We start from the raw sequence: 15,183 nt of genomic DNA, 5'->3' as shown, positions 1-15,183 counted from the left end.
CAGAGTATATATATAAATCCAGCACAAAGTTTTATACCAATAATCATAATTATCAAAACAGAAGAAATTCAAACAATTGTCACATTCTTTGTTTTACAAAATAATTCCTTTACAGTTTTTGTAAAAAACATTCAATGATCTACAGCTTTATTTATTTAAGGCATGTTTCTTATTCTGGCATGATGCTTAATTAATGAATACCTTTTAATTCCATTCTTTGAAGCTTGCAAATTAGCTCATCATCAACATCTGCTTTTGCTTCTTCTTTCTTTACATCGTCACTAGATGAGCCGCCAGTATTGACATCAGTTACTGTATCTTGATGGTCCAATGGATTTGTATCATTCTCTTGTGGTGGATTCAAAACATTTTGCATATCTTGAGTTGTTCCCCTTACTTTTTTCATTTCCAATCCTTCTTCATCTCCTTTTTGCTCCTGAATTTCTGCAGACAGATCCTGTCCTGATCTTTTTGTGTTATTGCTTTCACTTCTTTTAACTTCAAATTTAGCAACTCCTAATTCAGATACTGTTACCATTTCATTCTCTATTTTTATCAAATATTTTGGGACATTGTGAATAAAGATCATATCTTTCGAAACACTTACATTTGAAGCTCCTTCCAGCTCAGGTAATATCACTGGCGGATAATTTTGTTTATAAAGTAAATAACAATCGCCAACCTTCTGTATGCTAAAAACAGGTGTCTCTGAAAATTGCTGTATTGTTTTATGTTCTTCAAATTTTACAAAATGCTTAATTTCTTTTTCACCTTCAGCATTGTGAGTCTCAGGCAATTTTGCAGCATTGTTAACACCATGAACAATCTCATCACCTGTTCCTAGTGTAGAGCACAGCTCTGTGTTTGGTTTAAGCTCTGTGTTGTTATCACCTGGAATTTGTGTCATGCTTGTCATATTAAAAGACTGAATTGAAATATTGTCCCCATCTCTCATTTGTTCCTCATGATCTTCTTCTGAAATAATTTCTACACTGTTTGATTCTGATAAATGTGTACCTGAGTTATCAAGAACTTTGTCATCTCTTTGAAGAGATAGTGCTGTAATAAACAATCAAAATGCTGAAAGTACTGGAAACTTGCTCAGTGTTAAAGTCACAATAACAACACCTTTGGGTGTCTGTATTTATGGACGGCAACCTTATACAATCAAATTGAGTAATTAAGAGGCACCACCTAGCAGGACCTGCTCATTTTTGTTCTTATTTCTGAAGTCAAACACAGCAAAGGAAAAATATTACAGAAAGACTATTTATACAAATCTTACATATATCAAATAAAATTCAAATTTCAAACTTGACCTTGTTAGTCAAGGTCAATAAAAGAGTAACATGTCAGTTTTCTCATTATGTGTTCCTTTGTCTAGATTTATGTTTGCTTTTATGTTTGTTTGTTTAGTTTTACAGTGCAGAAATACAGTATGGCTTGTATGGCGCCGAAACTGGAAAAATAATTTTGGCCAACCTCTGGTGTTACTAACTTCAAAGCAACACCAGGGACACCTACTTGACCTAAAAGATGCACAGACTCCAGTTTTTCAAACCCATTTAAGCTACCTCTTATGATCACGCAAAGAAAATTGGTGCCTGCAATTGTTATGCCTTAACCATTTACAGCAAGGGGCCATAAATAAAAAAAAAAACAAAGTTATAAAAATATAAGAAAATTTCAATAATTTGACCTTGATGGTCAAAGTCAATTAAAGGTTAAGGTCATATCAGTAAAATTAAACAACTCAGTATTATCATGTGTGTTCTTTTGTCAGAGAATGAATCAAATCTGTAAGTAAATAATGTTAAGCAAATTTTAATTTTAAAATGTCAAGGTGATATAATGGTCACGGTCATATAAGAATCATTCAAATGACTGTTTTGTCATATGTGTTCTTTTGTATGAATTTAAATCTGTAAATACATTACAAAATTATGTTAATTTAAGCAAATGTATAATGATAATTTAACATCAAAACAAGAGCACCGCTAGGCGCAGCATATATGCCCGAAATTGTTTGTTTTATTAAGGATGAACCATTTGTAAGACATGGGAGACATGTCATGTAATACAAGTCATGCATAAATTATCATGGCCAGAGCTACTTGCACCATAATTTGAGCCTCCTGCAGTTGTTGCTGGCATTTGTTCCCCTTTTAAACCACTTTCCACAGAAGAATTACCTGTAGTTCCTTCTGTTTTACAACCCTCCCTCTTATGCCGCTCATATTTAGCTCTCTGTGCATTGACAAATGCATTTGAACCACTTTGTTTGGTTGCACTAGTACTGGCACATGGGCTTAATTTACCATTTTTGTTTTGCTGAAAAAATATGGGTTATATAAAATAAATACAGTAACATTAATTTGACTTACATGATTCTAAGTACATCTTGTAAAGAAAAATAGTACAAAATCCACAATTTCATACATTATTGCCCTTTTTCAAATAAAGCTGTCACTAGAGCAAGGATTTTACGTAAATGCATAATATTTAACCCATACATTTTACATCAAATGCTGCTTTTCATAAGATGCTCCATAGACACATAGGACTTCACATTTAAATTTTGAATATGGTTTAGTCAGAAACAGCAACAGTATGTTTTACAATATCCCAAGATGATTCTTTCCATATTTAAAATATTATATTAATGGTTGCTAAACAAAGCAAAACTGAAAATGTTGCATGTTTTTTTTTATTGAGCTTGTTCTTATACTGATAATTATATAACAACATCCATCCACTATGGGAAGTCACAGGTTGCTACAAAAAGTCAATGGTTGCTATTGAAAGTCAACGGTTATCATCAAAGTCACTGCTTGCTATGGAAAGTCACTGGTTGAAATACACATCAATGGTTGCAATGGAATCTCAGTTATTGCTACAGATGTCACTGGTTGCTACTGAAAGTCAATTGTTGCTATGGAAGTCAATGTGAAGTCACTGATTACTACAGAAAGTCACTGGTTTCTATGAAAATTACCTGTTGCTATGGAAAGTCAATGGTTGTTATGAATGTCACTGATTGTTTGGAAAAAGCATTGTTTGCCATGAAAGTCACTATTTACTATGGAAAGTCAATGGTTGCTAATGCTATGACAAATCACTGGTTGCTATGGAGAGTCAAAGGTCACTATGGAAAGTCAATAATTGCTATAGAAGTCAATGGTAGCTATGTAAGTCATCGGTTGCTATGGAAAGTCTATAATTGCTGTGGAAGTCAATGGTTGCAATGGAAGTAACTGATTGATATTCATATCAGGAACATTCATGACCACCCCCCCCCCAACTTCATGGGTGAAGCTAATTTTGCCTCACCACTATAATTTAATTAAATTTAGTAGAGGTCTATAATATAATGTTTCATATCAAATATCTAAACTCTTTCTCTTGTAAATTTTGGCCATTTTCATACAATGAAAATTCATGGGCCAATTTAAACTCCAAGGCTACAATTTAAAGAAACTTGGAAGTGATCCACAAGAAAAATTTTCATGCCAAATATCTCAGCTTTTGACTTGATGGTTTTGTAGTAAAAAGAATAAAAGTTTTCACTATATACATATAAGAAAATCTATGAATCCCCAGGGAGAGTCAAATTTAGACCACATGGCTTTATTTTAACAAACTTGACAGAAGTTCACTTGACAATGTTTCATGCCAAAAGTTAATTTTTAGCCTTCATGGTTATATAGAAAATATTTATAATATAAATGTACATTTAAGAAAAATCCATGAAATCCATGAACCCCCAAAGAAAACTTGGTAGAGGTCCATTTTTCATGGCTTATATCCTAGATTTTGCCCTTACAGCATTTTAGTACATTTTTTTTAGCCTATTACGTATTAGCTATAATTATAAGGAAAAGTCATGACCCCGCCCCCAGGGTAACAATAATGACTCCAGAGCTATAATTTAAACAATTTCAAATCTATTTTCTAGCCCTTCTGACAAAGATGTTCAATAGAGCAAAATCATTTGAACATTTTAAGAGCTTCATGCTAGCTGGAACAACCCAGGAAAAAATACAAATTTGACCTTATGGTTTCAGGAGAGAAATCTTTTGAAAAAAGAGTTGACAACAGAAACACTGACAATTGAAGCCGGACATAGTGTGATCACAAAAGCTCAACTCGATCACTTTGTGCACAGGTGAGCTTGACAAGATCTTGAAATACATAATTTTGACAGGACATCAAAGGCTTACAAAGCCCACATATCACAGACAGCAATAAAAAAACAAAGTATTTAAGAAATCAAGGAAAATCATTTGCCTTACAATTAGAGGAATTTTGCAGGTTCAAATGTAGTATTTGCACCATCTTCTCTCCAAGAATATATCTCTATTGTACATCATTTTATCCATTTAGCTTCATTATAATTTTCTCTGTCCAAAATATATCCATATCAAAACATAAATGTACTCCAACTAGCCTTATTTTCATTTTTCCAACTTCAAAAATTTAAAATCGAATCACTATTGAATTCTATCTTGCCTCAATTCCATTTCAGTAATGAAATCTTTATTATACTTGAAGTAATAAGTTCTAATAAATTCTGCTGATTATTTCAAAAATTTGATGGTTTGAAAGAAACATTGTTGAATACAATACTATAAAGAGAGCTAGAATACTGATTCTACTGGACACCTACAGTGGTGCAAAAACTTATATGTAACTCAGACAGCACTGTTCAATATAGGTTTCACAGCTGTGTACTCTTCTTAAAAAAATTGGGCATTGTACATCATGTAGTTACATAGGCAATTGTGTATTTTTAAGCTCTTAAGTCATACTTATGTATCACCATTAAATTTTGTATAATTTTTGTACAGGACCACCTATGGATCATTCCTGTGAAGTTTGGTCAAAATCCATAGTGTGTTTTAGGAGATATTGTTTAAATTAAATGTGTATTGTCATCACAAAAGCTCATCTTGAGCACTTTGTATTCAGGTTAGTTATAAAATTATGTAAACCTTTTCTTCCGTCTCCTTCTTTGTAGACCTATCTGTCGGTACTGACATGTTGGGAACCTGTTTTGCATTACCTGTAAATATTCAAAAATATTATGTTAAGTTACCGTACTAATCACAAACTAAATGAACACATCGATATATTAAGTTTAATTCAAACTGGTAGTAAGGGTCACTGTGTTTGCCCATTCCTCCATGTAGGGTATTGCTTGGCTTTTTACAAAATTCTGATTTTTATTCATATAGATCAGTTGTTTTTTTTGCAAAATGACATTAAACCGCTTCTCAATAACTGCTTGTACATCATAACTATATTCAATAAAATGTTTAATACAACAGAATAAAATTACTGCACAGTGTATTAATTAAAGTCTGATATTATTTCAAGTCCCACATTTATTTTTACAACAGTCAGAATCCAAAAATTGCAATTAAGACCATCTAATGTTCGCCCAGAGATCCATGAGCAAAAAGGCTTCTCCTTCAGATAATAAGCAATCTCACCAACATCTATTAAATCATTCTATGGTTGTTGTTTTTTTGGTCCATTTTTTGATTTTCAAGATTATGTGTAACATTTCATTGAAAATTGGTTTAAACATATTTTTATTCAAGGTAATTATATATACATATTAATAATTAACAATTTAAGCAGAAAAGGAATTAGACCAAGAGCTACAATATCTCATTTAAAATTAACATTAACAGTACCTCCATCTTCAGCATGAGACCTTGTTGCTCCACTATTAGCATCCTTGGGATTTTTTCCACCAGTATCCGCCATTTTCTTGAACTATTAACCCTGAAAAAGTTACTGCACATTATGAACCAATTTCATAAACATGTATGCTGGGAGTACATCATGACAAGTAAATAAAATCATGGTTTATCTGAAGTCAGGTGTTGCAGGTCTTTTATGAAAATGTATACATGTAAATACTAATTGTCCTTGAAAATATATCAAAATTACACCTAGAAAATTTAGAGCAAGTTTGGATAATAACTTTACCATGCACACTGGATCAAATGTCCTACTTCATTTAAATCAAAAGGTAGTTTTCACCACATATAACTTTCCAGTATAATAGTGTACAGTGTCTATGGTGTCTATCAAAATATTCATAGATGTACATGTAATATGATATCTTGCAAATGACAAAGAGTTTTCTTTGTCTGTTATGTAACTCTCTTTGAACATGTTTCTATAACAACCAAAACAATTTGTTTAATGTTTAATATGAAACTGCTTAGCACTACTGATATAACTTTAAATTACATAACATTTTATGACAAATCACAAAACCATGAAAAAGTTTTCCAGGGCATTGCATACACTTGGTGACAATATTTCCTATGAAAGATTAAGTTTAATAAATTAAACAATACTTTTTGTTACAATCGTTTGATTACCATTTTAATAATAAATTTTGAGGACTGGGTAGGGAAGTTTAAAAGCAATTTTACAACAACAACAAAAGAGAAAAGATTCATGAAAGAATTTGTTGAAATCTGTTGTCAGGAATGTAGGATTTGTGCACAAAAGACAATTGTTTATGTCTGCCAGCTCTCAGACAGTCAGCAATCTAATAACCAGTATTCAGAAAACCCTGTCAGACTGCCAAAAATCATAATACAGAATATATGTATTGATATCACAAAAATTATCATTGCAAACATAAGGGTATTTGTAAATTAAATTTTGCAACAAAAATCTGCATGCCAACATTTTCTTTATCAAATAGGACTGTGGTAAATACTTATGGAAACAATTAACAGTTATAACCACAAGACTTTTCGTATCATTTACAAAAACAAATTTATGTCAAGACAGTCTTACTGGTCAATTTTATATAAATAATAAATTTTATTTAAAATAAGCAAAATTTAAATGCACATAAATATTTATCAGAAATTAATAATAGAATGTTATTTATTAAGTGTTTTCATAATAGATAGTTAACTAGAACTATCACTAAATGTGATTAATACTGCTTCGGAAATGAGGATGTTACTAGTAACAGAATACCTTGTAAAAGAATTGAAATATAGTTATGGTTGTGGGCAATTAAAGATAGTTGTGGTTCTTGTATGTTGCATTTCCTATCAATGTGGTTGGCCATTAATGAAGTTTTATTGAATTACTCTGTAATAAGTCCAGAAAGACAAGGAAAAGGAACAAAGAGCAATAACTCTATAAATACTGAAGATGGAGTTATAGTTCTTGTGCACTGCACTTCCTCTCAATGTGCTTGACCATTGTATGAAGTTGTTTTGAATTCCAACCAGTACCTTTTAAGTTATGCTCCGGACAAGGAAAAAGTATCAAAGGGCAGTAACTCTGTATTTTGTCAAAATGGAGTTATGGCTCTTGTGCACTGCACTTCCTTTTAATGTCCTTGACAACTGTATGAAGTTGTATTGAATTCCAAACAGTAGTTTTCAAGTTATGCTCTGGACAAGGAAAAGGAACAAAGAGCAATAACTCTATAAATACTGAAGATGGAGTTATAGTTCTTGTGCACTGCACTTCCTCTCAATGTGCTTGACCATTGTATGAAGTTATATTGTATATCAACCTTTAATCTTCAAGTTATGCTCTGGACAAAAGAAAGCAATGGAAAAGTAACAAAGGGCAATAACTCTATAATTAGTCAAGATGGAGTTATGGTTCTTGTACACTGCACTTCCCCTTATTGTGCTTGACCATTGTATGAAGTTGTTTTGAATTCCAACCAGTAGTTTTCATGTCATGCTCTGGACAAGGAAAAGTAACAAAGGGCAGTAACTCTGTAATTAGTCAAGATGGAGTTATGATTCTTGAGCAATGCACTTCCTCTCAATGTGCTTGACCATTGTATGAAGTTATAATGAATTCCAACAATTAGTCTTCAAGTTATAGTCCGGACAAAAGAATGCAATGGAAAAGTAACAAAGTGCAATAACTCTGTAATTACTTTAGATAGAGTTATGGTTCTTGTGCACTGCGCTTCCCTTTATTGTGTTTGACAATTGTATGAAGTTGTTTTGAATTCCAACCAGTAGTTTTCAAGTTATGCCCCGGACAAGGAAAAGTAACAAAGGGCAGTAACTCTGTAATTAGTCAAGATAGAGTTATGGTTCTTGTGCACTGCACTTCCTCTCAATGTGCTTGACCATTGTATGAAGTTATAATGAATTCCAACCATTAGTCTTCAAGTTATGGTCCGGACAAAAGAAAGCAATGGAAAAGTAACAAAGGGCAATAACTCTGTAATTACTTTAGATAGAGTTATGGTTCTTGTGCACTGCACTTCCCCTTATTGTGCTCGACAATTGTATGAAGTTGTTTTGAATTCCAACCAGTAGTTTTCAAGTTATGCCCGGACAAGGAAAAGTAACAAAGGGCAATAACTCTGTAATTAGACAAGATAGAGTTATGGTTCTTGTGCACTGCACTTCCTCTCAATGTGCTTGACCATTGTATGTAGTTATATTGTATTCCAACCATTAGTCTTCAAGTTATGCTCCGGACAAGGAAAATGCAACGGACGTCTGGACCGACCGACCGCCCGACCACCGGGTGACTCCTATATACCCCCCAAACTTCGTTTTTGGGGGTATAACAAGTAACAATTAATGAGGAATTAATGAGGAAATTTCAAATTTTTAATGAAATAAAAGTACTAAACATAAACATCAACAAACAAAAATTCCAAGTCTTAAAGTCTATTCATATACATTATATACACAGTGTTGTCTGATTTAATAATTATTTGTATACAGTAAGCCTGTCAGGATCTTAACCCATCCTTAGTCAGCAAAATTATTATGCATTTACATTAGGATATCTCAAAAACATCTGATGTTAAAATTGATTAAACAAGAATCTAAATTTAAGTTCAGAAAATTCAAGATGGCTACTTTTTTCTTCACGCCCAAATGGATAGATGTAGTTTCATAATGGCCGAGATGGTCAGCCAATGAGAAGGCTTGGATCTCATGATAACCGAGTTTTTTCATAAAGAAGGAGTTTCTTCATAATGGCCGGGTTTTTTGTTAATAATGTTTTGGAGAAGTTCATATTGGTCCTGCATTTGTAGTAAAAATGTGCCTCATGGTGTATCTATACTTAATGAATAAAGTTTACTCTTATTAGAAAAGGCATACAAGTCTTTTATATTTTACCTTGTAATAGATTTAAAACATGTGGAATGATAATCACCTGAAGGAAATTGTGTTGAGTGTATCACTGTAATAATTGAAAAGAATTTTTAATTCCATACAAAATATTTAATCACTATCACTGTAATAATTGACAAAACAGTAAAGAAGCAAAAGATGGCACAGGTAAATGGCCAAAAATTAACTTTTTGGAAACTGAAACATCACATTTGACATCAAAAATAGAAAGCTTTTGAAAAATAAATTGATACTTTAGAATTTTAAAAGTATAATGGGTCTTTAATGATGATAACCTTTAACTGTTATCTTGATAAAAACATCCTATTCTATCAGTTGATACTTGCATGTACTTCAATCACTAAAATTTTTATCTTAAACTTAACCACCTAGATATTTTAAATCAAATGACATTTATACAGAGTGAAATATTAAATGTAAAAGTTGGCAAACATCCAATATGACTAGTAAACAACTTCCTTGTTACAATAATTATTGTCATTTCATAATACATTCTGAAATAGAATGTATTGAAAATCTAACATAGGCAAATCAGTTTTAGTACTATGTGTTGTAAGTATATTGTAAGTGCATGTAATACATATCTGAATGACTATAATATGTTAACTGTTTTACCATTAAATATTTGTATCACACAATTAATAGAATTTGTCAATTAATAGAAATAGTTAAGGAGAATATGTTGTCTTGAGATCATTTTAGAATTTTCTTTTTCTAGCTCTGGCATCCATTTTGTTCAGCAGACCAAAACCATTTGAGCAATGTTTGTAGAAGACTATCCAAGGATCATTCCTGTATTCTAAGTTTCATCAAAATCTACCTGATAGTAGGAGATGTGGTTTAAAGTTTTTTTTCTATTTTAACTCTGGAAGCCATTTTAATCAGCACAACAGTATATTTATTATTTTAACAGCCTAAGTAAAGGGTTGCCCAATCATTATTTTTATTGAGTGTTCTCAAAATCTATCTGGCAGTTATGAACAAAATCTCATATAACATTTTTTTCCTATTTTTAACTGACGGTCATCCTGTTCAGCAGACTGAGCAATTATAATAGACAACTCTCCATAAATGACCATTCCTTGCTATTTAGTTTCATCCAAATATACCCAACAGTTTTAGAGGAGATTTTCTATTTTTATTACTGGCCACCATCTTGTTCAGTAGACTGGAACCATTTGAGCAATCTTTTTATAGAGTAGATCTTGTTTAAATGTTCAGATGCTGGACACAATAGTTCACCTAAAAACATTAAAAAGAAATGGCTATTTTGTTTCTTTTTCTTTACATGCTTTCAACTATTTCAAAGTTTTGAACCTACTTTTTGTAAGCATACATAGTGTTTATCCAGATCAAAGTGGTGCTTATTTGAATGGTTAAATTAACCCTATTGCAGGCAGTTTATGCTGAATAGACTTATCAGAATGTCAAAAAAATTCTAATTTAGGCATTCTCATTGGCACAAAAAAATGAGCTAAAGCTAACAAATTGTAATCTTTGTCAGTTAATTTCAACATCAACCAAAATTTAAAACTTGGTATTTCTGATACAAATCAATGATAGTGATTTGGATTCATTAAAGAGACAATTAAGCTGTATCAATAGTGATTGCTTTTATTTTGCTTGATTAAGGTATGTGTGATCAAATTTAAATTGAATTCCACTTAGTGCTAGAACACCGTCAAAATTACTGCTAAATATGAGATTATCAAGGAATCAGTGATCGTTTCAGCTATTTTTACCACATGAAATGGCTAGTTGCAAATACTGGTTATCTAGGTTGTGTGCCACTGTGCAAATTCTAGAAACAATCTGCTTTCTCAAAGACTTCCCACCCAGACACCCCCACACCTATTCAAAGTGGTCCAGAAAGTTACCTAGAAATTATGGAATGTATGCAATGAAAAAAATGAATCATGTCAAAACTTCATCCTTATTTAATCTGATCATACATTGTAGGCTTGAGCTTCATGATCGTTATTCTTTTTATTTATTCTACAATTAAAGTAAACATTTTTTCTAGTTGGGCACTTAATTACTGATTCAGCATTTGTTTTGTTTTTTCCTACTGTTCATATATTTTCACTTGTCCTTGGACAAGTTCTAAGGAAAATCTAAAGCATAAAGACTGGAGTCGGACAAGTCGGGCATAGGATTTCCACACGATTTGTAGCCAAAAAATGAAAATAAACAAATGTAAATTAATAAAAACAAAATTAATGAAAAAAAGAAATAAGAAAAAAAAAAGAAATAAGACAAAAATAGTAAATAAGAAAAACAAGAGCTGTCACAGGAGACAGCGAAGCTCGACTAATAAAATACTGGACGCAGTAAGGAGGACAAAACTATGAAAGAAAAATCAATTATGTATAATTATGTATTAAGTTATGGTTAAAAAAATAACATTTGTTAACATAAATTCCAAGATCAAGGGGAATAATTCATTCTAGAAATAGTCATGCTAGAGTTATGGACCTTGTCACACAACATTTGTGTAATGATAAGAAATATATATTTGAAGTTTGAAGTAGATACCTTAAAAAGTAAAGAAGTTATTATATTTCTTAAAGAAAATCCTAAGTTCAAAGAGAGATAAATCTGTAAATATTGCTTCAAGAGTTATGAACATTGTCACATAAAATGTAATTGATGATAAGGAATAAGTATTTGAAGTTTGAGGTAGATACCTTTAAAAATAAAAAAGTTATAATAAAAAATAACATTTTTCTAGTAAAAAAATCTAAGTTTATGGGGAGATAATTCTTGCAATATTGGTGCTAGAGTTATGAACCTTGTCACATAAGATGTGGATGATGATAACGTAAATATATTTAAAGTATGAAGTTGATCCCTTTAGAAATAAATAAGTAACAGTAAAAAATAATATTTTTTATGGAAAATTCTAAGTTCAAGGGGAGATAAATCTGAAAATATTGGTGCTAGAGTTATGAACCTTGTCACATAAGATGTGGTTGATGATAAGGAACATATATTTGAAGTTTGAAGTTGATACCTTAAGAAATGACAAAGTTATAGTGAAAAATATTTTACTGCACCAAAACTTTAATCTAAAATCTGGACGCGGACGCCGGGGCGAGTAGGACAGCTCTCCATATACTTCGTATAGTCGAGCTAAAAATCACTGCCAGTTTTTTAATGTACTTTCAGCTTCAGATATTGATGACTCTTCTTCAACTTAAATACATTCAAAACTTAAAATAGAATCTAGTACAGTATAGACCATTCACCTGTTTCCAAATAAGAACCATGTACATGTATCAGTGTATGTTGAACTTTCAACATTAGCAACTTTTCAGCATATAACCACAGGTGCTAGTGGCATTGATTTGACATAAAATGTGTTCACCTTGTTATTTATACAATAAAATATCAATATATTAAAAAAAAAAAAAAAAAAAAATTTTTTTTCACTGTTATATTATTATAGACATTTAGGTATGCAACATTCAGGTACGAAAATTATGGGTACGCCGGTTATCTGTGTTAAAATTTTTCACCGGGCGGTAATATCGTCGGATTGTTGCATGGAATCAATGCATAATATATTTTTCTATTACAATTTACTATTTACAGATCTCCAATTAACCGCTAGTTAATGTTTTAAAGCCCGAAAGTAAGAAATCACCCAGGTCCGAAAGATGAGACCGTCATGACATGTACATTGTAAGCTGGTATTTACGCTTGAAATACATCAACAAAGAGATCAAACGGGTCGAACTCACATGCAAACAACTGGATTTAACATACTTTTAAATGGTTTTATCCTCCACGAGTGGCACTAAGTCCTATGTGCCCGTATTTTAAGAAAAATTCTTAATATTTTACATAATCAGTCTATATATGTATATAAAGATATAAGGCCCCCAATGAAACAAAAACATCATGCGGAACAAACAAGAATAATGCTGAAAGAAACGACAAGATCACGGTTATCTATTTCTGGTCGCCATCTGAAAGGATCAATCCAAGCGTTAAAGCTTTTTATTTCATTAAAATTCTTCAAATAGCAAAGAAATGAGTAAAAGTTTCAGAAAATGCCAATATTTTCAATCCATGTCGTTTTCGACGTCCAATCTATTCATGTATACAAACACGATTTCTGGTCGATTTCTACGAAATAAATAGAAAACATCTAAAATTTCCTCATAAAATTCATAAACAAACTCTTTTTCTATCAATCTGCGAAGTCTAAATTGAACTAGAGCCCTCTTTGTACTCAAATATTTAAAAAATATTGGTTGTAGAAGCGGAGGTCAAGTAAAGTGCGCCATTTGTAATTTGAAGTGACAGATAAATGAAGCAAAGAAATAGTATTATACGATTGGTCAATAGTATTCCGGTAATTATCTTAACCAATCAAATCCTTATATAATATTCAGAGCGGAACAGTATATATACATGCGCTATACATGGCGATAAAATACTGTCACAAGCGAGATCCTTGTGTATTTTTTAATGAAATACGTACGAAGAGGGCATTTGATCAGTGAAGACTTCGCAGATCGATAGGAAAAGAGTTTGTTTATGGAACATACGTGGAAATTTTAGCTGTTTTTTTTTCCCGTAAAAATCGATCAGAAATCGTGTGTGCATACATGAATGGACTGGACGTCGAAAACGACATGACTTGAAAATAATGGCATTTTGCGAAACTTTTCCCAATTTCTTTGCTATTTGAGGGATTTTAATGAAATAAAAAGCGTTGGCACTTGGATTGATCCTTTCAGATGGCAACCAGAAAGAGATAACCGTGATCTGGTCGTTTATTGCAGCAGTGTTCTTGTTTGTTCTGCATGATGTTTTTGTTTCGTTGGGGGCCTTATATCTTTATATACATATAAAGACCGATTATGTAAAATATTTGATTATGTGACTAGCGCCTGTGGGTCAAATCAATGCCACTAGCACCTGTGCATATAACCATAACGACAGGAACATTTATTTATTTATTTGTTAAAACGAAAGATCAATACATCATGTAAATTTTGACGGGAATTAAATTGTAAAGAATTATCACGCAATTGTATAATCACCTGGTAGATCTAATTCCTTTTCAGAAAATTAGAAATGTTTCTACTTTCTGTTTTAACATTCAGAAAAAACTATGAAAACAATACTTTCCTTGAAAAAGAAACTGAAATTCAAGAGAAATACGTCAGTTAAAAATTTTATTCTTACCGTCATCTTTATTTTCTTGACATCATCGGGTAATATAGATAATAATTTTCAAAAAAATATTTTCCTGAAATCGAAAGTAGGCCTATCTGACTGGGATATTGTATTTTCTGAACGGGTCTCTCTTATGGCGATCAATCGCTACAGTGATTGTGGGCAATCAACCGCTGGGCACTAGAACACTAAATCTGTGTATTTTCTTCCTCGGTCCGCCTATCATACAGCTTATTACGGTACGTTTAAAAAGTATTGTAGAACTCTATCAAATGGAAAAAAATCTTACATTACATATAAAGAACAGTGGTGATCGTAGGGAATGGTTGTCCAGTCAGACTTATTATGATAATTCGTATATAATTGCTTCTTATAGCCCTATGAAAATAAAATTGGCTAACGTCTCGGACTATATTAATTAATATTATCATATCAATATATACTTTTATTTTTTATGGCTTCAAAACGAGCTGTACATTGCCTCTTGACAATAACCACGAATCATATTATGGTTCCATGTAAAAACTGAGATGACTATTTCTTGCATATCAGACTGGCGTTTCCATGAGTTTTACCCATGCCGGAAATTTCATCTGGCATGGGGGGTTCCAGATGAGTCGCGTGCTGTACAATGGCACGGTTAGGATGACGTCATTTTACCGTTACATATTATGAAGTTGTAATTCAATACGCTTTTGCAAGAAGTAGTTACGGTTGTAATGATATAAATTTTCATTGAAAAATAAGAATAAAGAATTTAATATATAATGGAATATGGTAGTAATATGCAAGAAAAAATATCTGACATATGTTTGCGGTTCAGATC

The 15,183-nt window shown here is 31.9% G+C and overlaps 1 protein-coding gene across 3 annotated transcripts in view; it reads right to left on the bottom strand.

Annotated features, from left to right (window-relative positions):
- Nucleotides 1-14,479, bottom strand: part of LOC132738787 (uncharacterized) — a 51,997-nt gene extending 37,518 nt beyond the window's left edge. For all 3 annotated transcript variants that reach the window (XM_060726383.1, XM_060726382.1, XM_060726384.1), the window contains exons 1-5: nucleotides 14,367-14,479; nucleotides 5,700-5,790; nucleotides 4,992-5,062; nucleotides 2,193-2,331; nucleotides 202-975 (exon numbers count right to left, since the gene is read on the bottom strand). In XM_060726383.1, the coding sequence (XP_060582366.1) occupies nucleotides 202-975; nucleotides 2,193-2,331; nucleotides 4,992-5,062; nucleotides 5,700-5,772 (1,057 nt within the window). In that variant the 5' untranslated portion in view covers nucleotides 5,773-5,790; nucleotides 14,367-14,479. The remainder of the gene's footprint in view (nucleotides 1-201; nucleotides 976-2,192; nucleotides 2,332-4,991; nucleotides 5,063-5,699; nucleotides 5,791-14,366) is intronic.
- Nucleotides 14,480-15,183: the final 704 nt, after the last annotated feature.

The sequence above is a fragment of the Ruditapes philippinarum genome, unplaced genomic scaffold, assembly GCF_026571515.1.
Source record: "Ruditapes philippinarum isolate M1 unplaced genomic scaffold, ASM2657151v2 ctg1078_1_1_1_1, whole genome shotgun sequence".
Lineage (NCBI taxonomy): Eukaryota > Metazoa > Mollusca > Bivalvia > Venerida > Veneridae > Ruditapes > Ruditapes philippinarum.
This window is presented reverse-complemented; position numbering and strand designations above follow the sequence as displayed.